This window comes from Phalacrocorax aristotelis, chromosome 7 (genome assembly GCF_949628215.1).
Source record: "Phalacrocorax aristotelis chromosome 7, bGulAri2.1, whole genome shotgun sequence".
Lineage (NCBI taxonomy): Eukaryota > Metazoa > Chordata > Aves > Suliformes > Phalacrocoracidae > Phalacrocorax > Phalacrocorax aristotelis.
The window spans coordinates 55,399,449-55,424,751 of record NC_134282.1 but is presented as its reverse complement, the minus strand read 5'-3'; the positions used below and the strand labels follow the sequence as shown (position 1 = coordinate 55,424,751).

Sequence of the window (25,303 nt, the reverse complement as noted above, 5' to 3'; positions counted from 1 at the left end):
ACTGACAGCTGGCCCCACCAAGCCCCAGTGCTGCCGCCTGGCTCCCCATCCCCAGGGAGCAAGGACTAGTGGCCCCTGCGCAGCCACGTGTCCCACCACAGCCCTTGGGATGGCCGGTGCCAGGAGGCAGGGCTGCTCCTGGTGCAGCAGGACCCTCCTGCCATGCTGCAGCATGGGGCTGGGGGATCTCCTGGGCTTCCCAGTGGTGCTGGTGAGGTGATGGTGGTGGTGGCATGTGTGTCAGGAAGGGCGGGGGTCATGACTGCTTTGTGGCAGGCGTGAGAGGTTTTCTGTAAGCAGCCAGGTGCTGGCCGCATCAACACACGTCAGCAGCCCCTGAGGGGTACGAGGTTTCACAGGAAAGTCAAGGGCAGAGCTGGGAGTGATTGGCTTGCACAAGTTGCCCCTTCTCTGGCATCCAGCCACAGAAGATAAGACTTCTCTTGAAGTTGGGCAGAACTATGTCACAAACCACCGCAGCCACGTCTGCCATCCTGTGCCGCCTTCTCAAAAGAAAGGAAGAGGTTTTATCTTCCGCTAAGTCTGCTTGCGGGAATCGGCCTGCAGCACCCTGCGGCAGGGGGACTTGGGAAGGAGAGAGGCCAGAGCCATGCTTTAACCCAGCGCTTCTGAGTGCCAGCCCGGCCCTTACCGGGGCAGGTGCCCTCGTGACCACACAGCGGAGGCCGTGTCGGACAAGGCCAGTGCCATGGGTGGGCAGCCAGGAAATCCCAAAACAAGTGTGCTTTCCAGTCGGTGGGTCAGTGCTGGAGCATGATCCCAAAGGCAGTGCAGGGAATTATTTTCCTTTCAGTGTCATTGGTTTCGGGTTGGAAGATGTCCTCCTGGGAGGATCTAATTCAACTGGTCTTGGGGAGAGCAGACCCGATTCTCAGCAGCAGTACTGCACCTGGTCTGGGCCCAGCTCTGCTGGGATGGAGGGTTCCAGCGGCGGCCACAGAGGTCCTGAGGCTGGCACAAAGGCAGGCTCCCTCCTGGGGGACTCTCCTCTCACCCTGGCACCTCTGCAGGACAGAGCTGGGCAGATCCAGTCAGGTAACTGCGATCCTGCCGGGCTGCAGGCGGGCGGTGGATGCCCCAGGCATGGTGGGGTGGGTGGACCCAGCCCCTCGCAGTCGCTGGCCATCCCAGGCTCTGTTCTTGCTGTGGCACTGGGGGAAGGCTCTCCCTGAAGCACCCTCTAGGAACTCTCTCAGACGACCCTGCTTCCACTGCTGAGCCCCAGGCGGAGCTGTGGGCTCTCTGCAGGGCCCCCCTCCTTCAGTGTGTCCTTGCAACAGCTGGGACAGCCCTGCTAGAGTGGGGCAGGGAGGAGGGATGGGGTGTGTGGTTGGACCCCAGTGCTGCAGGGCTCCCTTGGTGCCCTGTAGCTTGTGGTTTGCCTTTGCAGCCAAGGCATTAGTAGTTTTATAATCCTATAGCAACTGATGGTCCTCCCCAGCCTTGCCCAGGGATAAGCACGAGCTTGTTCGACTGTTTCTAGCCCTTATGCCCAGAGGACAATTAGAGCTCCTGCTCTGCATTTGTTCATCTGATGAGATATTAATCTTGAGGGTTATCACAGTGTGTTCCCACCTAACGAGTCCTGTGCCACCATGGCAAGGAGCAAGCTTCAACATATGACTTGGTAAAACAATTAGACACACCAATTTAAGGGAAGCTTGGGAGTTGCACACAAAGCACGTAATGTCCCGTTCAGGTGAAGCAAAACTAAAGACCTTGGCAAACAGGGAAATGTTTTGACAGCCTGGCTCGGTTCTGTGACCACAGGCATTGGAGAAGTGGCCCTCAGCCTGCGACATGTCTTCACTGCCCTGTGTACACTTGAAAGACACAGCCAAGCCGAAGAAACCAAATGCCGCACTGCCTGAGCACAGCCATGGGGGACCCAGCCCTGAGGTCGCCCCCGGCAGGGCCCTGTGGTGCCCATCGTGGCGCAGGGTGTGCGGGGCTGTCATGGCTTTGCAGCTGCCCTTACCAGATCCCCTGGGGACGCAGCAGATGGGCTGCCAAGAGCTGGTGTGGCTGAGGGCAGCCCCAGCCCCCTCTCCCCAGCGCCGCAGCTCCTGATGTGTTGGCCCTGCAGCGGTATGGCAGTTGGCAGCTGGGCTGTGGCAGGGGCAGGGGGCACTTTGTGGGGCTGAGCCACCTCTTCCCAGGGTGGTGCAAGGCTGTGTGAGGCTGGCAGCCGATGGTGGGAGTGAGGCCAGCACCCAGCACAGGCCACTCTGCTCCTCAGCACTCTGCCAGCTTGCTGGTGAAACACTGTGCCTGCCAGGCTTTGGGCTAGCTTTGTGTGTCTGTATCTGTAAGCACCCGCGCGCATCCCACAGGGAAACTGAAGGGCCACGTGTGGACTCTCTGCCCTGGTGTTTCCTGCACACATGTACTTGTGTTCCTGTGCGTGTCACTGGTGTGGGCCTCCCCAAGTGCCGCAGGCACCTTACAGTGCTTGGGCCAGGCAAGGGTGTCCCTGCAGCTGCACAGCTGCTGTTGTAGGGGGACAGGCAACGGCAGGGTGCGACGCAGCGCAGCCCAGGGCAGGGGCAGTGCTGTGGGTCGATACCTTGGCAGCATTACAGCTGCTGTTGACAGTCAGAGACAGATAAAGTTACAGAACCACTGCTGTTTGTGCCTGCAGCCATACCGCAGGGCAAGGTCAGGGTGTTCAGGCTGGGCCTTGAGTCCCCAGAGTGTGACCACAGTGAGATGTTGTGTCTGGGAGCGTGGCTATGAACAGAGCTTCTGGAGCTGGTGGAACCCTAGGGAGCGCAGCTCCCGACTGGGCCACGGCAGTCCCGGCTCCGGGGGCACCGCGGTCTTCCCAGGAGTCTGCCAGTAGAGTCCTGCAGGGAGGGAAGAGGAGGGGGAGGGCAGGGGAGGAGAGGGGCTGGAGAGACTCCAGTGAAAAGGGACTGCAGTCTGAGCTTTGGGACAGGGCATGGGAGGGGGGGCTGAGGAAATGCATCTGCAGCACAGTGGAGGGGCTGCGGGCTCGCCCTGTGCCAGCACAGGCATGGGGGCCAGAGTGGGTTGCTGTGCTCTAGGTAAACATTTCGTTATTGATTTGGTCCCTCTGGATGTCCTCTGCCTGCTGTTGCTGCCCGTTACTTGGTTTTCTCCGCTGTTTGCAAGGGCCTTCTGTCCTTCCTCCGCTGGTTCCCCTCTCACCGGTCTGCCTTCGTCCGCAGCACAGCTGCTGCTGGGGAGCGGCACTGCTGCTGCCCTGCTGTGTCCCCAAGCTCCCCGCAGGCTGGGGGTGCCTGCGGGCAGGGGTGCAGCCCTGTCGCTGCTCTGCCTCCCAGAAAGCTCGGGTAGATGGCAGTTGCATCACCGTCAGAGCTTGTGCAATCTCTGCAACCCGAAAGCCAAAAATTGACCTGGTTTTTCCATGAAAGTAGGTTTCTGTTGATTGTTGTGTGCTGCTGAGCCACAACACATAGTGTGCTTGGTACGGAGGAGCATGGGGGGGGTGTCTCCCTCCAATCCCAGTGAGCAGATTGGCCCCTGTGCCTACAATGTGGGCTCCAGGGGATGCCACGGGACATTGCCTGGCAGGGCAGACCTCACGGGGAGCTGCTGGCTGGCTCATAGTAGTGCGCTGGTGGTGTGATGGTGCACTGGGAGTCGCTGTGCAGAGCAGCCTGCTCCTGGCCATGTCCTGGAGCGCGACAATGCCTCCAGGTGATGGCCCCCATGTGAACTAAATGTCCAGGAAGAGGGTTCGTGGTCCTTACAAACACGGCTGTGGTAGATGCTTCACCCCCTTTTGCTGCCCCGTAGGCAGCAGCCGAGGAGAGGGTTGCCAAGCAGCCCCGTAAGGTGTGCGGGGAACAGCAGCCATTCAGGTCTGGCCTGGCAGCCCTGCCCTCTGCTCTGTGCAGCTGTCCCCTGGCCTGGGGGGACTGCTGGAGAAGTAGATCCCGTTCACATCTGTGGCTTCGACCCGCAGCCAGGTGCTCCCAGTTACAGGCGTTGTCTTTGGCAGGGGTGTGGGGTCAGCATGCAGGTCCAATGCCAATAGTTTATGTAAGAGAGAGCTGCTTCCTGCCTGCCTGCGGCACTGAGATAAACTGCGGTGACAAGGGCCCTTTGTCAGCTCCTCTCTCCAGCGTGAGATGTCACAGGGGCCAGGTGCAACTACTTGTCACCTGCCTGGGCACGGCCGCCAGCGCCTAATTGAGGCATCTGAGGATAAGGCACGCGGGTGGGGCAGGGGGAGGCAAGCCTGCCTACTGCCTTCCCTCCCACCACTGGGCTGGGGTCTGGCTCAGGACCTGCCCCCAGCGCATTATCCCCCATATATCTCTGCGGGGCACTCCGAGCTCGGCTGCGCATCTGGGGGCTGCCAGGGCCAGCTCCTGCCAGGGCTGCGACGGTGTGGGGGTGAGTGCTGCAGGTCCATGGGGTGCCGGGGCCTCCCCTGGCCTACCTGGCATGACCGTGGCCCCAGAGGGTGGACCTGGGGTACTGCAGCCCCCATGGCGGGCAGTCCCCGGCAGTGGCTCTTGGGGCTGGATGCCGGGGTCAGCCTGGAGTTGCTGCCCCTGGGCGACGCTGCAGCCAGGTGTCTGCCCTGTGAAACTAACCCAGTTTAACAGAGAAACCTGCCCTGTGCCAGATTTTCTGGGCTGTTCTCAGCATCTCAGTTACCAAGGTGACTGTTTCCTGTGCGATCGCTAATGCTTGATGATCTCGATCATGATATCCAAGTGTCTTCCTTTTCTCTGTAAAGAGCTGTAGGACCCGCTTCTACCCAGGGCTGCCCAGACCCCTGCTGAGGTGCAGAGGATTCAGGTCAGTTTGGGTTCTGCTGCTTTTGCTTTTTGCTCTTGACCTGACTTTTGCATTGCTATTGACGTGGTCCCGTGCATGTGAGGGACAAGAGTGTATTGTTTTTTATGAACGAGTGAAGCTGAGATGAGCTGCAATTCACTTCTCACCTTTTCTCCTTGGTGGAAGTCTTTCTCCTGAAACCTGAAACTGGGCTGATGGATTTTCCTTGTGTTGCTGCTTTCCAGACAGCTTCTCTGTCAGGCTGCTGCGTGCTGGCCCTGGGCTGCAGTCCCTGCGATACGGACTTTGTGGGAAGGCCAGTGCTTGGTCCTGTCGACCTGGCTGAGGAGCCCCCTGCTCCGGTGGCTGCTGGAGCTGGAACGGGCTGGTCCGGGTAGGCTCGTGTCCCGCAAGCCCCATCTCACAGAGCTACCCACCATCCACCATACTGGGTGTGTGGGGACGCGAGACGAGGCGTCTTCTGGGTGCCTTTCCCTGTGGGTGCCCTCGCACCCCTGGTTGGTGCCCGGGGCCCACGGCGGGTCTGGGCTCTCATGGGGCAGATCCAGGTCCCCTGCTTGGGTTGGCACAGGCAGCCGCCGGTGGGCACGGGCAGTCCCAGATGAGGACTGGCAGTCCCAGGTAGGCATGGTTGGCCCCCGGTGGGCACGGGCAGTCCCGAGAGGGTATGGTCGGCTCCCGGTGGACACATGCCGGGATGGGGAAGAGGCCACGCTGTGCCCCGGGCCCTGCCCGGTGTCGGCGGAGGGCGGCTCTCCCCAGGCCGGGGAGCCCCGGTGCTCGCGGAGCCCGGGGCAGGGCTGCAGAGGTGCCCGGGGGGAGCCGGGCGCAGCACGGGGCCGAGGGGCCGGGGCCGGGCGCTGCGGCGGGGTGCGGAGCGCTCGGCGGCGGCGGGGCGGGCGGGGCGGGCGGCGGTGACGGCATCCGGCGGCGCCCGGCGGAGCGGCGGCCGTGCCGGGCCGGGCTGCGCCGGGCCGAGCCGAGCCGGGCCGGGCAGGGCCGCGCTGAGCCGAGCGGCGCCGGGCCGGGCCCAGCCGTGCGGGGCCGGTCGGTCGGTGCGGGGCCGGGCGCGGCGGGGCGGGGCGGGGCGGCGCGGCGGGCGGCGCTGACAGCTGCTCGGCGTAAACAAGCGGCCCCGCCGGCCGCCCCGGCCGCCCCTGCCTGGGCCGGGCCCGGCTCCGGGGCGGGCGCTCCGGGCGCCCCGCGGCGTGACGCGGCGCCGCCGACAGACGGGCCCGGCCGCCGGCGGGACGGGAGCGCACAGGCCGCGCGGTAAGGGCGCGGGGGCGCGGCCGGCGGGGGCTCGACCCGCCGGCGCCGGCGGTTTGACAGCTGGGGCGGCCCCGGCCGGGCGGGACCGGGACGGCGGCGGGGCCGTTGGGCAGCCCCGGGCTCGGGGCGCTGCCGGCGGGGACGTGCGCGGCCCGGCGACCCCCGGGCGGGCGCTGCCGGGCGCCGGGGCCGAGACCGTCTGCCCGGCGGCTCCCGGAGACGCGGGGCTGCGGCCGGAGCGGCCGCTGCGGGAAGCCGAGGGCGAGGAGGGAGCCAGGCCTCCTCCCGTGGCGCCCACGGGGCCAGTCCAGCCCGGCCGCTCACGCAGCCGCCCCTGGCTCCGCCGCTGGGGCCGCCCTGCGGGCGCGGGGAGGGCTGGCGTCTCGGCTCCGGCCCCGGGGTTGCCGTGGGGCAGCGGGGCTCGGCTCGCGGGGAGGCGCTGGTGTCCAGCAGCGTCGGGAGGGGTCGTGGCCGGCCGATGCCCTGCCCGTGCCGGATTCGAGGCTGTGGGTGCGGAGCAGAGAGCACGGCCTGTGAGCTGGCGGGGACCTGCATCCCCGCTCGCACCCCGCCGTGCCGGCTGGCCTGCAGCAGCCAGCGGCTGTCCCTCTGCCTCTCCTTCCTCCTCCTGCTCCCAGGGTATAAGGCCAGGGGTTTGCAGGCAGGACCGGGGCCTTCAGCAGGGCTGCCGGGTTCTAGCGGGGAGGGAGCCCGTCCAGCTGTCCTGAGGGAGCAGGCGAGGAGTGCTGGGGCTGTGGAGGGCCGGGCTCTGCACCCCGTGGAGGGGGCCCGTTGCAGCGTCGTCTCACGTGGAGCGGTCACCGCCAGGGAGCGGGGTGGCTGCTGGCTCTGGAACCAGCAAGGCGGAGGAGACTGCCCGGCTCAGGGACCTGGAGAGGGGGTGAGGTGCTGGCAGGAAGACTGGTGTGGCAGACAGTGTCCCCTTGTGCTGTGCTTGCTGCTCTCTCTGTTCACGCAATAGCTTTTTCACTTCCCTGGGGGCTCCAGGAACCTTTCCCACTGGAAACTGTGGTTTGGGCCCTGGCACGATCTGGGAGACCTGGGGCTCCAGGCCAGCCTCCCGTGGGTGCTTGTGGCTCCGGGTGCCTCGGCAGGGTGGCCAAGCCTGCAGCCAGCTGAGGTCTCGTTGCTGAGGGGGAGCCGCAGCATGCCTGAATCACAGCACTGTCTGCGCTGCACGCTGCAGCGGGGTCTCAGGCGGCTGCCAGGAGCTGCTTTCCTCCCCTGGCAGCGCCGCAGGCTCCCTGCTCGCTGGGGCCGTGGCTTGCCGGAGGGGGATGGGGCTCCTCTGGGCACTGCTGGTTCTCACCTTTCCCGCTGCCTCTGAAACATGACCAGATGTTTCAGGTCCCTGTGGGACTCTGTGCATGGAGCTCACACCAGCACTGTTGTGTCGTGGGCTCCTTTGCGCTGAGTGGGTCGCTCCCCGCTCTGCTCCCCAGCTGCCTTCCTAGCTTCTTGTGTTTGCCCTCCAATATAGTGCAAGCTGTCCCCAGGCATCCCTGCATGCAGGTCCCTAGGTGCAGGCTGGAAGCGACGGTGTGCCCCTTTTCCCGGTCCCTGTGCCAGTTTCCTTTTTGTTTTGGAGATGAGTCACACCGGTGTCACCATGTTGTGCTCCATAGGAAGGGCAGAGCTGAGCTGCTGTCGGTGACAGGCAGCACAGTGCTCGGCACTGCTACCAGGAGCTACCTGGTCGATTGCTGGCTGTGGAGGTGCTGGGGCCTGGGGCTCTTCTCTCCCTGGCTTTCCTCCATCCAGTTTTGCATTTAGGGAGGTCCCTCACACAGCATCTGGGGGCATCTCCTCCGATCTCCCCTTGGGACCGGAGAGGAAGGCTTCCCATCCTGGTTGCTCCCTGCTTCGTGCCCAGATAGGCCCATCCTTGCTAGAGAAGGGGCTCCTGTCTGCTGCAGGCCATGGTGGCAGGACACACGGCTTCCCTTACCTTGCTTCGCCTCTCCCTTCCTTCAGTGCCCTTCTTTCCCCCCCGTTTCATCTCCCATGTTTGTAAGCACAGAGCATAAGTACACATTGGGCAATAGGCAAGGTAAACAGTGGCTCTGGCTGGGGCAAGTGTGCTGGGGCACCCTGTGGAGCCAGCCGCCACCGTGGCTCCTCAGGCCCCCAGGTCCCGTGTGGCTGTTCGTGAGCCATGGCAGACAGTGGGTGCTGTGTGCCGAGGCCCCCTTGCCCGGTGCCAGAGCCATGGCTTGGTCTGGCAGAGCCTGCCCTCCCCAGATTCGAGGAAAGGTGCCCTGGAGTCTGATCATTCTTCCGTCTCTCTGCAGATCGTGCTGTTCCTGCTGCCACCCTCCGGCCTGGCTGTTGCAGGCTCGTCCCCATGCTTGCTTGGGCTGAGCAGGGGCCAGTGGGGCAGAGAGGCCGGTGCATCTCGGGGTGCTGACGTAGGGAGGCTGCCGGACCCGCTGCTCCTGGGACCCTCCTGCTCCCCAGCTAGAGGAAACCCGATACTCTGATGGATCTGAGGCCCTGCTCGCTGCTCCTGCTCTGGACTCTGGTGGTTGCCCTCCCTCTCCTGGTCCAGGAGGTGCTGGCCCAGCGTATCTACACCAACACCTGGGCGGTACTTGTCCCCACAGGGCCCCAGGAGGCTGACAGGCTGGCCAGGAAGCATGGATTCCTCAATCTGGGCCCGGTAAGTCCCTTGCTTCCCTCTCCCCACGGAAGCGGTGTCCTCTGCCAGCTCTGCTGCAGTCTAGGTGGGCACCAGGCTTGGCCCCGGAGCTGGCTTGGGGGCTGCTCTTTCTGGCAGCAGGGCCACTGCGTTTGTGCCTGTTCACTGCAGCCTTCCAGCATCCGCTGTGTTGACTCAAGGGTGGTAATTAGCTGGATGGAGCCAGGGCCTCCCCCACCAGCAGGACAATCTGGTGGCATGGCGTGGTACGGCATGGCATGCTGTGCCTGCTGGAGGGGGAATGAGAAAAAGTCCATCCCAGTGCGAGAAAATTGGGAGTGCGTTGTTGGTGGAGGAGGGGAGGGCTCCCAGTTTCTGATGGTGCTCCCCACAGCAAGCTGACCCAGCACGGCACGGCCTCGGCTCACCTGGGGTGGCAGCAGCACCCCTGGGTGTCCCCAGAGCAGGCAGTCTGACAGCAGCAATGTGTCCTTGGCCCTAAGTTGCCCTTCATGGAAGGTGTGTCAGCAGGTCCCCACTCCTCTCGGCTTTCTCTGCCCTCAGCCAGTGGAGGGACGGGGCAGCACACGTGGCTGTGCTGGGCCAGCGCCTGTGTCACCCCCTTGGCAGCAGAGTCAGAAGGGCAGGGGGACCATGAAGGAACCAGGGCCCCTTGTGTTCCCTGCAGTCCCAGCTGTTCCCAGCCTTGTCCCCAGTGCGAGGAGCTCCACGGCGCTCTCCTCCTGGCAGCCCTGGCAGGGCCCAGCTCCCCTGTGTTCCTGGCCCCAGGCAGCCAGCTCCGCTTTCCCTGGCCGGCTGCGGGCTGGGTGTTTGTTGTAGCAAGGGTGCTCACAGGACTGGCTCCCAAGTCATCGGCGAGAAAGCCGGGCCTTGGCCGAGAGCCGTGGGGCCAGCTAGGCCAATGGCTGGGTTCCTGCTTGCCAGCGCAGTGCTACGGGCAGGACACATCTCTGCTGCCAGGCTGCCTCTTGCAGGCCAGTGCTTCTCGATGCTGCTGTTGTAGTGTGATGCCAGCTGCCCTGTACTCTTGGCACAGGCTGATCTGTGGGGCTGTTCTTGGCCTTGTGCCACGGGCAGGGTACTGGCCCCTGGGCTGGCGGCAGGTGGGGGCTTTGCCAATGGGGCTGGCGCCAGCATGACTGCCATGACCAAGGCGGGGGGGCCAAGGGGATCCCATGGGAGGGGGTGCAGCAGGGCTGGCCCAGAAGGACACTCTGTGGCCCCCGTGCAGGCATGGGGAGCTGGACTGGCCCTGCTCTGGTGAGGTGAGGCTGGCGCTTGCAGAGCAGAGCCTCCATGGCTCTGCCAGCTCCCACTGAGCTGCCTGTGCGCTGGGGATCTGTTGCCCCAGGAGCAGGGCACTGCTGCTGGCTGGGCTGGCTCCACAGAAAGGAAGCGAGGGGCAAAATCCCAGAGGAAATTGCACAACTCATGGCTGTGGTGTCAGGACCTTGCTGTGAGCAGCTGCTGGGGGTGGGCGGGGAAGGTGGCTGCCACTGGAGCCAGCGGGTGCCTTGTCCTGCTGCCTGAAAGGAGCCTTGTGTGGGGTGGTGGGTACGCAGAGCTCTCAGGACAGGGAGCCCCAAGTCCTCCAGGGCTTGTGCCAGAGCAGGGAGATCTGTGGGGGCTGGGGCCAGGCCCACCAAGGGTGTCTGTGCTGTGGGGACAGTAGGATGGCCTCAGTCAGGTGTTGTCTGCATGGAAGTGCCTTAGAACCGATGTCAAGGCAAATGCCATGTCAGGCCAGGGCTGCTGCTGTTGCAGAAGGGACCAGGGGAGCGGCCCAGGACATGTCCTGCTGGGCCGGGTCTCTGCCGAGACCCCTGGGACCAGGGGACTGGCTGAGGTGCCATCAGCCTGCTGCCAGCAGCGTTTCTCATCACGCTGTGGTGCTGGGTCCCAGGGCCAGCTGCCGGGGCTGAGGGGCACCAGGCTCTGTGGCCATGTCCCCACTGGGCTGGGGGTACCCATCAGGCCCTGGGCTGCAGCGCAGAGCTGTGCAGGGTCCCGGAGCTTGGCAGGGAGCCCAGGCCTGTTTGGGGTCCGTGAGCCACGGAGGTTCTGTGCCAGCTCTACCTGGCAGCGTCCACCTTCTCCCTGCACTGCTCTGTGACTGGAGGCTGGCACCTTCTAGCTCTCCCAGCCCGCTGAGCCGTGGGCTGCAGCAGGACCTGCTGGTCTGGGCATGTCTTCTCCCATTCTGGAGCCCATCCTGGTGTCTGTGCTGTGGGATGAGGCTTGGCTGGCCTGGGTAGCCTGTTCCCACAGAGGGGCCATGGCAACCTGGTGGGAAGAGCAGGGCTGGAAGGAGCTGGGCTTTCCCTCCTGGGAGGTTTCAGGGCTGCTGTTCCTGGGGGTTGTGTGCCGCTGGGACAGGATGCAGCAGCCAGCCTGGAAGGGGGGGGACCGGGTGCTTCTGGCAGTGCCCCAGTGAGAGGCCCCCAGGGTCCTTATCTGAGAGGATCCTGGCCTCAGCGTGGGGTCTGGACACTGTCCTTGGAGGCGTGCTGTCCTGGCGTACTCCCTGTTCCACCGCTGCCTGCAGAACTGGGGTGGGCGGGCAGTCCCCTGGGCCAGCAATGCCTCCAGCAGAGAGGTGCCAGGAGCCGCATCTGGTGCCAGTGGCCTTGAAGGGGACCCAAAGGACGGTGCTGGCGAGGTGGGGGTCAGAGGGGAGGGGTGGATGCGGCAGTGAGGCAGGAGCGCAGTGGTTCACACTGCTGGGGCTGGTGCAGAGGAGGGGCACAGGCACTACCTGCCCCAGCTGGGGATGGGGAGCACCGGGGAAGGTCCCAGCTGCTGGTGCCAGCCTTGGGCTGCACTGGCAGGACAACGGGGATGAGCGGCCCCAGCAGCACCAGCCCAGGGAAGAGTGCTCTTACCTCCCATACTGGTGGGCTGCAGGTCCCCAGTAGCCCCTGCTGCTGTCCGGCATATCACCCTGCTCCCGGGGATGCAGGTGGGAGCGCGGGCAGTCCCCTCACCCTGGGGCTGCCCAAGGTGGCCGCGTGCTGTGGCAGGAGGTTGGGGCAGGAGCGGTGAGCTGGCACTGCTCTCTGTGGGATCAGCGCTGCCCAGCCCAGGGACACACGGGGCTGGGGGGTGGCTCTGCCCTTGCTGAGGACAGGGACTGTGGGGATTAGGGTGGAAGTGTGTGGGCTGGCCGGCTCCTGGCTGCCACCGCAATGTCTGTGCAGACCTAATCCGGTCGGATGACCAGGCAGAGCCGCGATCTGCTCGCAGGAACAATCGGAGCTCTGTCCTTACCCCTGGAGGGGGTGAGGAGGTGCTGGGGGAGGGCAGTGAGCCTGCAGCTCGCTTTCTCCTCTGCCAGCCTGGTGTGGAGGCTTTTTACCTCATCACCTCCCAAAATGCTCTGGGTTCCTGGGCGCCCCAGGCTGTACTGGGTGGACGCCATGTGCTGCGGGGAGCAGGCTCGGATCTGTCCCCAGTGACTCTGGTGGTGCTAGAGGCACGATGCTGCCCTAACAGACAGGGCTGCAGCTCTGCAGGCAGCTGTACCCCGCAGGGAAGGGTGCAGAGCTGCAGGCTGAGTCCTGGCCTTTCCTCCACCAGCCCAGGGCAGGAGGAGTGCCTGGGTGCCACTGGCCCCATGTCACAAGCACCACACCTCAGGGAACCGGCATAGTCTGTGGCTTCCCTGGATAAGCCAGCTGGCACCGCGTGGGGTTGATTTGCACACTGCATTGTCCCCTGCTGCAAGCTTGCTCCCCTCCAAGGTCTGGGGGAGGTATGCAGAGAGTAGCAGGGTCCTGAGCTGTCAGCCAGGGGCTTTGCCAGCCCCTTCCATTGGGACTCACATGACTCCCCTGGTGATGGAGCCGTGGACACAAGTCCTGAAACCAGTGTTCAGCTTTTGCCGTCCTGTGCCACTGGTGCTGGGCTGCCACGAGCCAAGTCCATGCCCTTTCCTGCCCACAAACCAGCTGGTGCACGGGGGTCTGTGCTGCGGGGGAAGCCCTGTGGAGCAGAGCAATTCCCCGTTGGCAGGCGGGGGCTTGGCCTACCGGCACACGGTTCCCCCCAAGCCGGGGTGGTGCAGGCTTGACTCCAGGGGCCGGGGTACACATCCCTCACCCCAAGGAGCATGGAGGGGCTTCGTGGTGAAGTGCATGACTTGGAAAGCCACAGCCCAGATTTGCTGCCCTGGGGCTGAGGGTGCTGGTCAACTGGGTGCACCTTTCCTCCCCTCCTCAGCTCCGGCTGGCTGTGTGGCTGGTCAGTGTGGCAGCACAATCTGCAGAACTCTGATAAGCTTGTGGGGGGGGGTTGTTAACTGCAACCAAACTGTTCTGCCGCAGCCTGGGGCAGCAGAGGACAAGATATCCTCTCCTTTGTGTTCCCAGAGCCCTTGCAGCCCAGCCCTACAGGTGATGGCACAGCCTGGGCAGCCAGATCCTGCCTGCGGCCGCTGCCCAAGCTTCACAGCTTCCAATGGGGCAGAGTGGGTGCTCGGTCCCCTTCTCCCCAGTCCAGGCAGGCTGCTGGGCTGGGAGCCCCTGGGCAGCAGGGGTGGGGCTGCCGCAGTGCGGCCAGGCCAGCCTCCGGGACGTGCAGGAGGGGATAAGGAAATGACAGCACTGGAGAGGGTTTGGGGTTTAAAAATAACCAGCTGGACGGCTGCATGGCCTCCTGGCCCAGCTGGACTGTGGTGGAGTCCTGTCCTGCCCCAGCCCCGGCTGAGCTGTCCCCGCATGCGTGGGAGCTGAGCCACAGCCAGGCAGCACGGCTCCTCAGGTGGTGGCTGTCCCTGCCTGGGGGTCAGATGCCTGCATGCCCTCTTGCTTTGCTCCACTGGAGCTGGCTGTGCCCCAAGGCAGAGACCGGTGCTGGGCGGGTGCTCCGGTGGGGCACTGGCCTGCCTTGCCTGCGGAGAAGGGCTCTGTGAGTAGACTGTTGGGAAGAGCTGAGGGACTGTTGGGAAGAGCTCAGACTCTCCTTGCCCTGGCTGGGGCCACCTGGGGAGCAGGGTCTGGAGCCCCTCTGCTCCCCCCTCACCAGTAGCAGGAGGTGCTGGTTGGCTCAGGGAGAGGAGCAGCAGTTTTGTCTCCTGACATTGGTGCCTCTTCCAGGCTGGCTCTGAAAGGCCTGTCCCTCTATTCTGCTGCTTGTATGGGGCCTCCCTACCAGGGGAGCAGCTTTTTTGGATAACTAGGGACTTACTGCCATGCAGGGACCCGTGGGAGGGAGAGGTGGGCAGAGGCCATGTCACTGTGACCCAGGGTTTCCCCTGCTGCCTTGTCAGCAGCTGCTGCAACCTCTTGCAGGAGGTCCTGCATCGTGTACCAGCAGTTGCTCTGGAGTGGGTGGCCCAGCCTGCCCGTGGCTTGGGATTGCAGGTGGGGGGACAAGGAGTCAGGGAGCCTGGGCTCTCATGTCCATCCTGCTCTTTTCTCTGTTACAGATCTTCGGTGACTATTACCACTTTCGGCACAGAGGCGTGGTGAAGCGTTCCCTCTCGCCCCACCAGCCCCGGCATAGCCGTTTGGCCAGGGAACCACAGGTACATTCAGCAGGGGGGCCCTGCCTGCCATCTGTGGGGTCCTGGCTTTGGTCCTGGGCATTTCTCACTGGCACGTGAGCCAGTACTGGGCACAGGACAGGGCTGAGCTGCCTTGAATCATCCCCTGGCATCAAGGCCCATGGCAGAGCCAGGTGGGGGCCCAGCACGTGGCTGGCAAGGGTAGGTGGTCGGCAGAGCTAGCGTCGCTGTCCTGTGGGCTGCTGTGATCCCAGGGCGCGGTGCAGCCTCGGCTCCCTGGAGGGCTTTCCGTCCTTGTACGCGGGGCAAGGTGTGCAGGGCAGTGCCAGTAGTGCCAGATCCCAGCATGGCAGTGTGACAGGGCTGCTGTGATCTCTGGCCCCTGGCTCCAGCCCAGGCGCCTGGCACACTGGCAGTGCAGCGGGGCGTGCGGTGCGTCGTGGCGGCTGGCAGGCTCTCGGCAGCCTGCTGCTTGGCAGAGCTCTGCGCTCTGACCTGCCTGCTCCGCTGGAGCGGAGCCTGTCGTGGGACGCCCGGCGCTGCCACCCTGGCACAGCTGGGCAGGGGAGGCCAGGAGGGACACTCTGGGTGCTGCAGTAGCTCTGGTGGCATCAGATGCTCTCCCAGCCCAGGCCTGGCTGCGAGCTCCCCAGGGAGAGCCCCTCTGGGCAGGCTGCTGGCTGGGGAGGAGGGGGCCCAGGGAGCTGCTGGCATGGGCATAAGATGCCGAGGGGGCAGGCAGGGACAGCAGGGGAGCCCCACGCCCTCTCTGTCCCCAGGTGCAGTGGCTGGAGCAGCAGGTGGCAAAGCGCAGGACCAAGCGAGACGTTTTCATGGAGCCCACGGACCCCAAGTTCCCGCAGCAGTGGTACTTGGTGAGTGCCAGGCAGGGGCTGCACGCTGCCAGGCGAGGAGGGGAGCCACACAGTTGTGACAGCAAGTTCTGGGGATGCAGACGTGGCACACGAGGGACGGCTGTCAGGCAGCTGCTGCTGCCAGCCAGGCTGGCAGGGAGGTGGAAGGCGTGAGGCAGCTGCCCAGTGCTGTGTGTCCGGGGACGCCCCAGGGAAGTGGCTGTGCTCACAGAGCTCCAGCTCCCAGCTGGGGTGCTGGCAGGGCTGGGAGAGCCTGGGGCTGGACTAGACAGGAGCAACCCGTTGCCTGGCCCACAAACAGGGTCCGCGCCTGCATCATCGAGCTCGGGCAAAGGCTGATCTCTGCAAACAGAGCTGTGTTTATGGGGCCCAAGCACAGTCTGGGGCTCTCCTTTCGGAACCATGCCCAGCCCTCTGTGCCCAGGTCCCCTGTGGCTTCCTCATCCTCACGACGCAGTAGAGCAGGGTGAAGGCTGCCTCTTGCCCGTGCTTATAGCCGGGCCTGGGAGGGGTCCGGGCACACCCCTGCTGCAGTGCCAGCAACTGGGCGCAGCTCCTATTGCCAGGGCTTTTCTCGGCAGTATAACACGAACCAGCGGGACCTGAATGTGCGTCAGGCCTGGGAGCAGGGCTACACGGGCAAGGGCATCGTGGTTTCCATCCTGGATGATGGCATCGAGAAGAACCACCCTGACCTGGAGAACAACTATGTAAGTGTGGGGTGATGCTGCAGTGTGGTGTGCCATGGGAGCCTGTCCAGGCAGCTGTGTCTGCTCAGTGCAGTCCTGAAGCTGTGTGGCTCAGGGCTTGTGCATGCTGCAGTGGGACTTGGAGGAAAGCAATGGAGGTGGGACTGGAGACTGCCCCTTGCTCAGCCCAGCTTCAGGGATGTGGAGCACAAGCATGGCCCCATGGGGTGGACCTTGGTGGGCAAGGTAGACAGTCTCTAACTGCCATGTCTGTCTTCCAGGATCCAGGGGCGAGCTTTGATGTCAATGACCAGGACCCAGACCCACAGCCCCGTTACACACAGATGAACGACAACAGGTGAGGCAGGAGGCAGAGACAAGGGCGGTAGAGCCCAGCCGCAGCAGAGACTCGGTGGCAGCACCAGCCCTCAGGGACTGCTGGAGGGTGCAGGGGTGACAGCATGCTTCTACCCTATGGAGAAACCCGCTGCTTCCCTTTCTAATGTGAGCAGCATCCTTTGGGGCTGCCCAGTGCCAGTGCAGGCTGTTCAATGCCCCCTGCTCCAGAGCAGGAGGGTAGACAGAGGTGCCCTGTGGGGCCTTTGGCTGCCCACTTTGGGGGGGATGGGAGGCAGCCTGGGCGCTGTCCCACCAGCTGCGGCTGGTGCCCAGCCCCATGCTCCTTGCACTCCCTCTGAGCACGCTTGATCCTGTTTTGACTGCAGACACGGCACACGCTGCGCCGGGGAAGTTGCTGCCGTGGCAAACAATGGGATCTGCGGTGTCGGCGTGGCTTACAATGCCAGGATTGGAGGTGGGTGCCACCCTGCCCTGCACCGAGAGCAAAGCCTGTGCTGGGCTCCGTGGGTGCCTCGCGGCCAGAGGAGCAGGCTGTGCCAGGGGTCTCGGTGCTGCTGGCCAGAGTAGCCCTGTGACAGCCCGCGGCACAGGGTGGCAGCAGCGGATGGAGGGCTCTCGCCAGTGGCACCGCTGCCTGGCAGCGTGTGGCCGCCCTGCCCCGTCCAGTTGCCTGTGACGTCTGCTCTCTGGCCCTAGGCGTGCGCATGCTGGATGGGGAGGTGACTGATGCTGTGGAGGCCCATTCCCTGGGCCTCAATCCCAACCACATCCACATCTACAGTGCCAGCTGGGGCCCCGAGGACGATGGCAAGACTGTGGACGGCCCGGCCCGGCTGGCGGAGGAGGCTTTCTTACGAGGGGTCAGCCAGGTGAGCAGGAGAGTTTGCTGGGAGAGTGTCGGCTGAGCTCCTGCCCCTTCCCCCAGGTCTCCCTTCCTCTGCCTGCTCTGGTTGTTGTCCCAGTCCTCCCTTGATGAGCTGTCTTCCAGCCCATTGCAAGGATCAGGCTCTGTTGGTTTTTCCTGTTCTTCCTGCAGGATGGCTCTGAGTCAGGGCTCCTCCCATGCAGGGTGCTTATCTCACCTTTCTGAGCATCCCTGTCCTCCCTGCTGGAAGGGCTCCTGCACAGCCCCGTGCTGAGATGGTCTCTCCCAGCTCTCCAAACCCCTGTGCTGGTTCCTGCTTCGTTTCATGCCAGCCACTCGCCCTTGCTTCCTCCGTCTGTCCTTCCCCTGCTGACCCCATGTGCCGTCAGTGCAGTCTGTGCCTTGCCGTGGCCGTGGTACAGCCTGTGTGGTTCAGCTGTGCCCCATGTTCCGCCTGGGATTCCCCACTTAGGGAGATGCGCGTGCTATGCAAGGCATGCTGGCAGACCTGCCCCGCTGTGCCACGCCAGCTCTGTCACACAGGCTGTGAGCTGAGCCGTGGCTTTTGGGTGCTGAGCAGCTGGTAGGGACTGCTCTGCCGAGCTCCTGCAGCACGGCTAGGCAGCTGCAAATCCCGCCCAGGCAGAGTCAGCCTGGGTGATTTCTGAGTGGAAAAAGACATCAGTTCTTGGAGTCTGGGCAGTAGGGCCTCCTGCTGCCCAGTGCCTACCTGTTGGGGCAGCCTCTGCAGAGCTGCCTCAGCATCTCCACAGGCATGGCAGTGGTGAGGGATGGGGGTACCAGGTGCCCAGTCCAGGAGGCTGACTGGTGGCGGGCGTCCCACTGTCCCCTGGTGTCCCACCTGCATCTGCTCAGTCTTTCTTGCTCAGGCTGCAAGAGCCCTGGGGCCATCACTGTCCCCTCGTCTCGGCTCCAGCCTGGGGCTTCCTGCCCTGCAGCAGCGTGGGTGATGCCAGTGCTGGCCCTCACCCTGCCTCTGTTACTAGGGCCGTGGGGGGCTGGGCTCCATCTTCGTCTGGGCATCTGGGAATGGAGGCCGAGAGCACGACAGCTGCAACTGTGACGGTTACACCAATAGCATCTACACGCTGTCCATCAGCAGCACCACGCAGTATGGTAACGTGCCCTGGTACAGCGAGGCCTGCTCCTCCACCCTCGCCACCACCTACAGCAGTGGCAACCAGAACGAGAAGCAGATCGTGAGTCAGGGCTGTTGGTGTTTGCAGGCCAGGGGGCTCATGGGGATGGGATGTGCCATGAGCTGCAGCCACCACGGGCATCCCTCTGGGAGCCAAGCAGGCTGCAGTGCTGGGAGCAAGGCTGGCCCTCCTGCCCTCTGGGTTGCTCCCAGGGCTCCACCTCATAAGTAAAAGGCTTCTGGAGAGAAGCTTGTGAGCTGCTCCAGGAGCAGGGGCTTTGCCCCGCTTCCCGTGGCCACGCAAGTCCCCGAGCCAGCTCCTGGACTTGGCTGGTGCGTGCAGCACCTCCTACCCTGGCACTCCTCCTTGCAGGTGACGACTGACCTCAGACAGAAATGCACTGAATCGCACACAGGGACGTCAGCCTCAGCGCCCCTGGCTGCTGGCATCATAGCCCTCGCCCTGGAAGCCAAGTAAGGGCAAGCACAGAGTGGGCTGGGCTGGGGTGGATGTACAAGCCCTGTGAGGCAGCAGCACCCGGGCATGGACCTGGCTGCGGCTGGGAGGATCTGGGCGCCGGTGCTTGAATCCTGTGTCTCCCCGCAGCAAGAACCTGACGTGGCGGGACATGCAGCACCTGGTGGTGCAGACGTCAAAGCCAGCTCACCTCAACGCCAACGACTGGGTCACCAATGGTGTCGGCCGCAAAGGTACAAGGATGGACCTGGGTTTCCCATTCCCACAAGTACCGCTAGCCTGGGGGTGCTGGGGCAGAGCACCCCGGCAGCCCTGTGGGGCAAAGGAGGCACGAGGCCCCAGTGAGCCATGCAGCATGGCCAGGGACCCTCGGGATTGGCACTGACCCCCTCTCTGTCCACAGTCAGCCACTCCTATGGCTATGGCCTGCTGGATGCTGGGGCCATGGTGAGCCTGGCCAAGAACTGGACCACAGTGGGACCTCAGAGGAAGTGCGTCATCGATGTCCTCACGGAGCCAAAGTAAGGGCTGGTGAGCCCAGCAGGGCATCGCCCAGCGTCCGCCCTGCGCACAGCCCCGTGCAGGAGGCTGGGCCGTTCTGGGTCCAGGGTGGGGAGTGGGGAGGATCTCTGGGGCTGAACTGCCCCTGAGACCCTGGACCGTCCTCCTGCGAGAGCTTGGGGAGAGGTGGGAAAGCCGCCTCCGGCTGTCCAGCGTTGACATTGACCACTGAGCCTGCCTGCTCCTGCTGGGGCTGGGCTGGGTGTGGCAGGGGTGCGGGCAGGCTGGGGCGCTGCGGTTTGGGAGCAGCCAGCACGAGTCATCCCCAGACAGAGGGGCTTTTCAGGGGTCAGACAGAAGCTCCTTTTACTCCCACTTGGCTGCCGCCACCGCAGTGCAGTATGTGCTGAGTCTCATGTGTGGCCAGGGTGCTCCTCGGGGGCTTTCAGGGTGTTTAGGGGGAGGCATCCCTGGGCATGGAGGAAGCCAGGGCTAGGCCCTGCCTCTGCCTGCCGACATGCCCCTGTCCCCTGGGACCCAGCCCTGCCTGTCCAGAGCAGGCACTCCTTGTGACTGGCATCCTGTGCTGGCACCAGGGCTGGTGCCGTGGGCGGCTGCAGGGGGGACGGCCACACACGAGCAGTGGCATGGGGATGGCTGTGCCCGTCCCGTCCCTGGCCATGCAGGGTGGAGCCAGCCCTGTGGCGGGCGAAGAAAGGGCCCATTCAGGGCTGGCAGAGCGCAGCGGCTGGGGAGGCGGCGCTGGGCAGCGCAAGCTCGGCAGAGCAAACACCCCCTGCGCCTGGGAACTGGGGCAGGCCCATGTGGGCAAGGCAGGGCACTGCCCGGGCCGTCTGCTCCCTCTCCCCTGTCTGGGGATGGAGAGGAGGCACCAGACGCTGCGGGACTGCCTCAGGCTCCAGCTGCCCCAGGGCACTGCACCCAGTTCCTGGGGTATCCGCGAAGCCCCACAGCAGGGAGTGCGGGCCAGGGTGCCCTGTTGTGTGCCCCTGGGCTGGGACTGAGATCCCTTTTGCCTGTCCTTTGCAGGGACATCGGGAAGCGTCTAGAGGTGCGGCAGAAGGTGGACGCCTGCCTGGGAAAAGCCAACTACATCAGCCGGCTGGAGCACGTGCAGGCCAGGCTGACGCTGTCCTACAACCGGCGGGGGGACTTGGCCATCCACCTCATCAGTCCCATGGGCACCCGCTCCACCCTCCTGGCTGCCAGGTAGGTGCTGGGCTACCAGGTGCCCCGCAGCAGCCCCAGGCCTGGGCTGGCACAAGTGGGTTTGTGGGACGCTGGCACCCACCTCTTGCCCCGCCTCGCCCAGGCCCCACGACTTCTCAGCCGACGGCTTCAACGACTGGGCCTTCATGACGACGCACTCGTGGGACGAAGACCCCTCTGGGGAATGGGTGCTGGAGATCGAGAACACCAGTGATGCCAACAACTATGGTAGGGCTGGGCTGGCCTTGCCCCCACTGCTGCCTCCCTCTGAGCCCAGGGTGGGAGTGGGAGCAGTGCAGGCACCCAGTGCTCTCCCCCAGTGCCTATGAGCTGAGGCACCAGTGACACCTCAGATGCTGGGGAGAGGCCGGATGGAGCTGGGTGTGTGGGGAGGGGCTGCAGCTGCTCTGGGGCGGTGGGTTCCAGGGCAGCAGGTGCCCCAGGTGCCAGCTGGCCTGGCCACCCCACCCCACCCCACCCTGTGGGCAGCCCTGCAAAGGGGCATGGTCCCATGTCAGGTGCTCTTCCACATGCTGGGCACAGCCATGCTGTCCCTGACAGCCTGCGGCAGGGACCAGTGCAAGCCCTGCCCCATGCCTGTCCCAAGTGCCGGTGGCCCTGCGGGCACATTGGTGCCTGTGGCCCCTGGCCGGCGGCTCCATCCTCACCCCGTGTCATTGCAGGCACGCTGACCAAGTTCACGCTTGTGCTGTATGGGACAGCTACCGACTCCCCCAGCCTCTCCAACCAACTGGAGAGCAGTGGCTGCAAGACCCTGACCCCCAGCCAGACCTGTGTGGGTGAGTGTGGGGCTGGCAGGGAGGGGAAGGGGGTACAGGGTGCTCCCCCTGCCTGCGCTGACCCTGCCTTTCCTGCAGTCTGTGAGGAGGGGTACTACCTGCACCAGAAGAGCTGCCTGAAGCGCTGCCCTCCCGGCTTTGCGCCCGGCGTCCAGAGTACGCACTACAACCTGGAGAACAGCGTGGAGCCCATTGCGCCCCACCTCTGCCTGCCCTGCCACCCCTCCTGCGCCACCTGCGTGGGGCCCAGCCCCAACCAGTGCCTGACCTGCCCTGCGCACTCCCACTTCAGCAGCCTGGACCTCTCCTGCTCCCACCAGACGCAGAGCAGCCGCGCGTCCCCTGCCCTGACAGATGGCGAGGGGCTGGCCGAGGCCCCGTCTCCAGCCAACCTGCCCATCCTCATTGCCAGCCTCAGCTGTGTCTTCATTGTCGTCATCTTCGTCACCATCTTTTTGGTGCTGCAGGCGCGCTCAGGCTTCAGCCTGCGGGGTGTGAAGGTCTATGCCCTGGACAGTGGGATCATCTCCTACAAGGGGCTTCCCTCTGACATCTGGCAGGAGGAGGGCCCCTCTGAGTCGGACGGTGAGGAGTATGAGGCCCACAACGAGAGGACTGCCTTCATCAGAGACCAAAGTGCCCTTTGATGAGCCCTCCTGCCCCTCCCTCCTCCCTGCCCAGCACCGCAGGGCCGGGGCAGGCGAGGCTGAGGGGCCCTGGACTCTGCCCCCGTTCCCTTCCTGCACCACAGCAGCCCGGGGCTCCCCACCGGCACCGTCCCTCAGCCCTGGCCGAGGCTGCCGGGCCGGCCCTGCCGGTACCGTCCCCAGCTCGGCACCGTCCCAGTCTTGCACCATCTCTCTTGGCCCAATGTCCATTCTGTACCCTATGCTGGGGTGTCTGATGGCACTGGGGCCCCTGCCGCTCACTGGCCCTGCACTGGCAGCCGTGTCCCATGCCCCAGGCGGGCAGCTGCTGCTGGGGGTCGTGCAAGTCTCCCAGGGTGGGCAGTGTGTGGGGTCTCTGGGCCCTGGGTTGTCATTGCTCAGGCTGGGCTGGTCAGAGCAGGGGCCGCTCTTCTCTGAGCCAAGACATGCTCTGCCCCACCAGGGCTGAGCCCAGCCCACGGCACGGCATCCCCCTGCCCCTGCTGCCATCGGCACTTGCCGGGCCTCTGCCTGCATCCCTGGCTCAGCCTCCTGCGTCCCGGCTCCCCGCCACCTCCTGAGGGGCCTGTCTGCCTCTACCCGTGCCCTTTAACAGCAATAATGGCCAGGCCTCAGCCCCTGCTGCCTGCTTGCCTGCTGCCTGCCTGTCCCACCACGGCTGCGGGTGCGTGCAGTGTGGACAGGAGCCCCCCTGCACTGGAGAGCAGGGGGCAGGGCAGCGCCTTCCCTTGTGCCCAAGGCGTGGGCAGGGACCCTCTCGCACAGACCCTGCTCTGCGGGGCTGCCCCTGGCCCCCTCATGTTTTGCCCCTGGGCAGGGCTGTGCGCACTGCTGCCCCGGGGCAGTCAGGCAGTGCTGGCGCCTGCGCTGCCTCGGCTCTGCCTGCACCCTGCCTGTGCTGGGCAGAGCCCGGCGTCCCTGCAGCCCCAGCGACCCCTGCCCCCCGACGTGCCTTGCCCCCACTTGGTGACAATCCGTTCTGCTCCCCTGCTGGAGCCCCCTCCCGGCGCCACCTGCCCTCGCTGCCCCTTCCCCGCAGGCTGGGGGCCGGTGCTGCGAGCCCTTTCACCGTCCACCGTCGCACACCGGGGCCGTGGCACGGGCTCCCACCCCGTGCCAGCACCAGCTCCTGCTGCCGCGGACGGAGCCGCCGGCCAGGGGCCACAGGACTATTTTTCTATAATAACTTTTTGGTGCACAGTATTTTTTTCTTGTAATTTAATCAGCCGGGAGCTGCCTCCTGAGCCTGTTTTTAATTTAATGGATGTGGATATAACGCTAGAGAGACTGAGTTATTAAATGTTCAGAACTATGCAAACCAGCTCCACTGCCTGTGCTCTGCGTGCTGTGACTGCGGGTGGCCTCGGCCGGGACGGGCAGCCTGTCCCCAGGGGTGGAAGGGCACAGGGCCTGAGGGCACCTGGATCCACTCTGCGGCTGTAGGAGGGGGCTTGGGGCCCTGCCTGCAGCCCTGCCTGCAGCTGGGGCACTGGCACCGTGCTGGGGTGCGTGGCTGCTCTGCAGGCAGGGAGCCCTGGCTGCGGCTCTGCCCGCTGTAGCGTGGCTGCTGGAGCCTGTAGGGCCGGGTCCTCCTTGGCCAGCACAGAGCTGCCCCCCGGGAGGTATAGAGCCCCCCCCAGAGCCAGGGGCTCCCCTGCTAGGGCTGCAGGCAGGACCCAGTGTGGGGCAGGGCCTGCTATTTGAGGTTGGGTGTGGGGACTCAGCACCCAGGCAGGGACTGGCCCCCTCACCTGAGTAACGGGAAGCAGCTGCTTATTGGGAACCCACATAGAGAGGAGCTAATTTGGGAACCCGCTGTGGTGAGTGGAGGCGGGGGCAAAAGGCTGGGGGGACTAGCCCCCCTTTCCCACAGCAGGCGGGTTGAACCCCTCCATCTCAGCCTGGGAACCAGCTGAGCTCACACGCTGCAGCCTCCGTGTCCAGCACCGCCCTGCAGCCAGACCACGATACTCACAGGGCAGCCCCAAGGCAGGGGTGGTTGGGCTGGACCCGGGACCTGTTCACACCAAGGCCAAGCCCCAGGCAGAGCCCACACCAACCCCACCGAGCCCCCTGCAGGGTCCTGGCCCGCCCCCCAGGAGGGTCTGTTGGGGATGCACTTGCTCACAGAGGCAGCTCCTCTCTGCAGAGCCCCTTCGCCTTGCTCCACCTGTGGCCACAGCAGCTTCCTGTGGTCTGGAGCAAGCTCCCCAGGGTCTGCAGGCAACTGCAGACGCTTCTCATCTGGCTCATCCTTTTCTCACGAGACTGGGTGGGGGACAGGTCCCTGTCACCCCATGGATGAGGTCTACACGGGCCCGAGCTGGCAGCTTGTGGGCTGGGGGGCAGCTGGGCACCGTGGGCAGGCTGCAGCCATCAGTTGCTGTAGCAATAACCCCCACGGGGGAGCAGGCAGAGGCCACAGCCCCACCAGATTCTGTAGGCTGCAGGGGTGCAGATGGAGGATGTGAAACTGGGAGAGCTGTGGTGTGGCCTACAGCAACCTTCCTGCTGCACACAGCAGTCAGGGCTTCCAGGGAAGGAGAGCTTCTGCATTCGCCATCACACTCAGGGCCTTGCAGCACAGTCCTTTTGAGCCTGGTACTGCCGGGGGAGCAGCCCCCAGGCTCGGATGCCTTCCACCAGAAGTGCCTGGCATCCCTGGTGCAGCTCAGTGCCCGCAGGGAGGGGGCCTGTGCTGCTTGGGAGGTGCCAGGGGTGCTGGAGGGATGCTGGAGGGATGCTGGAGGTGGGGATAAGCCGACCCTCACCTTGGCTTGCAAAAGATTTGCTAAGCTTGTGGCAACACTGCAAGTGTCTATGGAGCCAGTGGGGCTTGTGGACGCTGCTGGTGGGACCCGCAGCTCAGGCAGAAAACAAAATTTTCCTGGGCAGGCTCAGCGGCTGGGGCAGAGGGGGCTTGAGGCCAGCTGGTACCTGCTGCACATAGGGGCAGCTGCAGCACTGGTGCTAGCGGAGCTGCTCTCCCCCTCAAATGTGCTGTGAAAATTACTGTTTCCAGGGAGCCTAGTACTGGTGGTGCCAGGGAGCATCAGCATCAGAGTGCTCCAGGCACCTGAATGGGGGACAGGGAAAGCGGAGCCTTCCCCCCAGCAGGCAGGACTCTGTGGGGATGCACAGGCAGGGACCCCAGCAGGCAGGATTCTGTGGGGATGGGCAGGCAGGGACCCCAGCAGGCAGGACTCTGTGGGGATGGGCAGGCAGGGACCCCAGCAGGCAGGACTCTGTGGGGATGGGCAGGCAGGGACCCCAGCAGGCAGGACTCTGTGGGGATGCGCAGGCAGGGACCCCAGCAGGCAGGACTCTGTGGGGATGGGCAGGCAGGGACCCCAGCAGGCAGGACTCTGTGGGGATGGGCAGGCAGGGACCCCAGCAGGCAGGACC

At 64.8% G+C, this 25,303-nt stretch overlaps 1 protein-coding gene across 2 annotated transcripts; it reads left to right on the top strand.

The window, feature by feature from the left end:
• Positions 1-5,774: 5,774 nt before the first annotated feature.
• On the top strand, positions 5,775-23,219 carry FURIN (furin, paired basic amino acid cleaving enzyme). 2 transcript variants are annotated; one of them, XM_075100914.1, is made up of 16 exons: positions 5,775-6,090; positions 8,403-8,770; positions 14,196-14,294; positions 15,053-15,148; positions 15,730-15,858; positions 16,119-16,195; positions 16,563-16,651; positions 16,894-17,066; positions 18,070-18,282; positions 18,595-18,695; positions 18,829-18,932; positions 19,103-19,220; positions 20,251-20,430; positions 20,534-20,658; positions 21,114-21,230; positions 21,309-23,219. In XM_075100914.1, the coding sequence occupies exons 2-16, from the start codon at positions 8,591-8,593 to the stop codon at positions 21,875-21,877; spliced, it is 2,370 nt and encodes a 789-aa protein (XP_074957015.1). In that variant the 5' UTR covers positions 5,775-6,090; positions 8,403-8,590; the 3' UTR covers positions 21,878-23,219. The 2 variants fall into 2 exon arrangements, with proteins under 2 accessions (XP_074957015.1, XP_074957016.1); XM_075100915.1 differs by lacking the exon at positions 5,775-6,090 and adding an exon at positions 6,817-6,991.
• Positions 23,220-25,303: the final 2,084 nt, after the last annotated feature.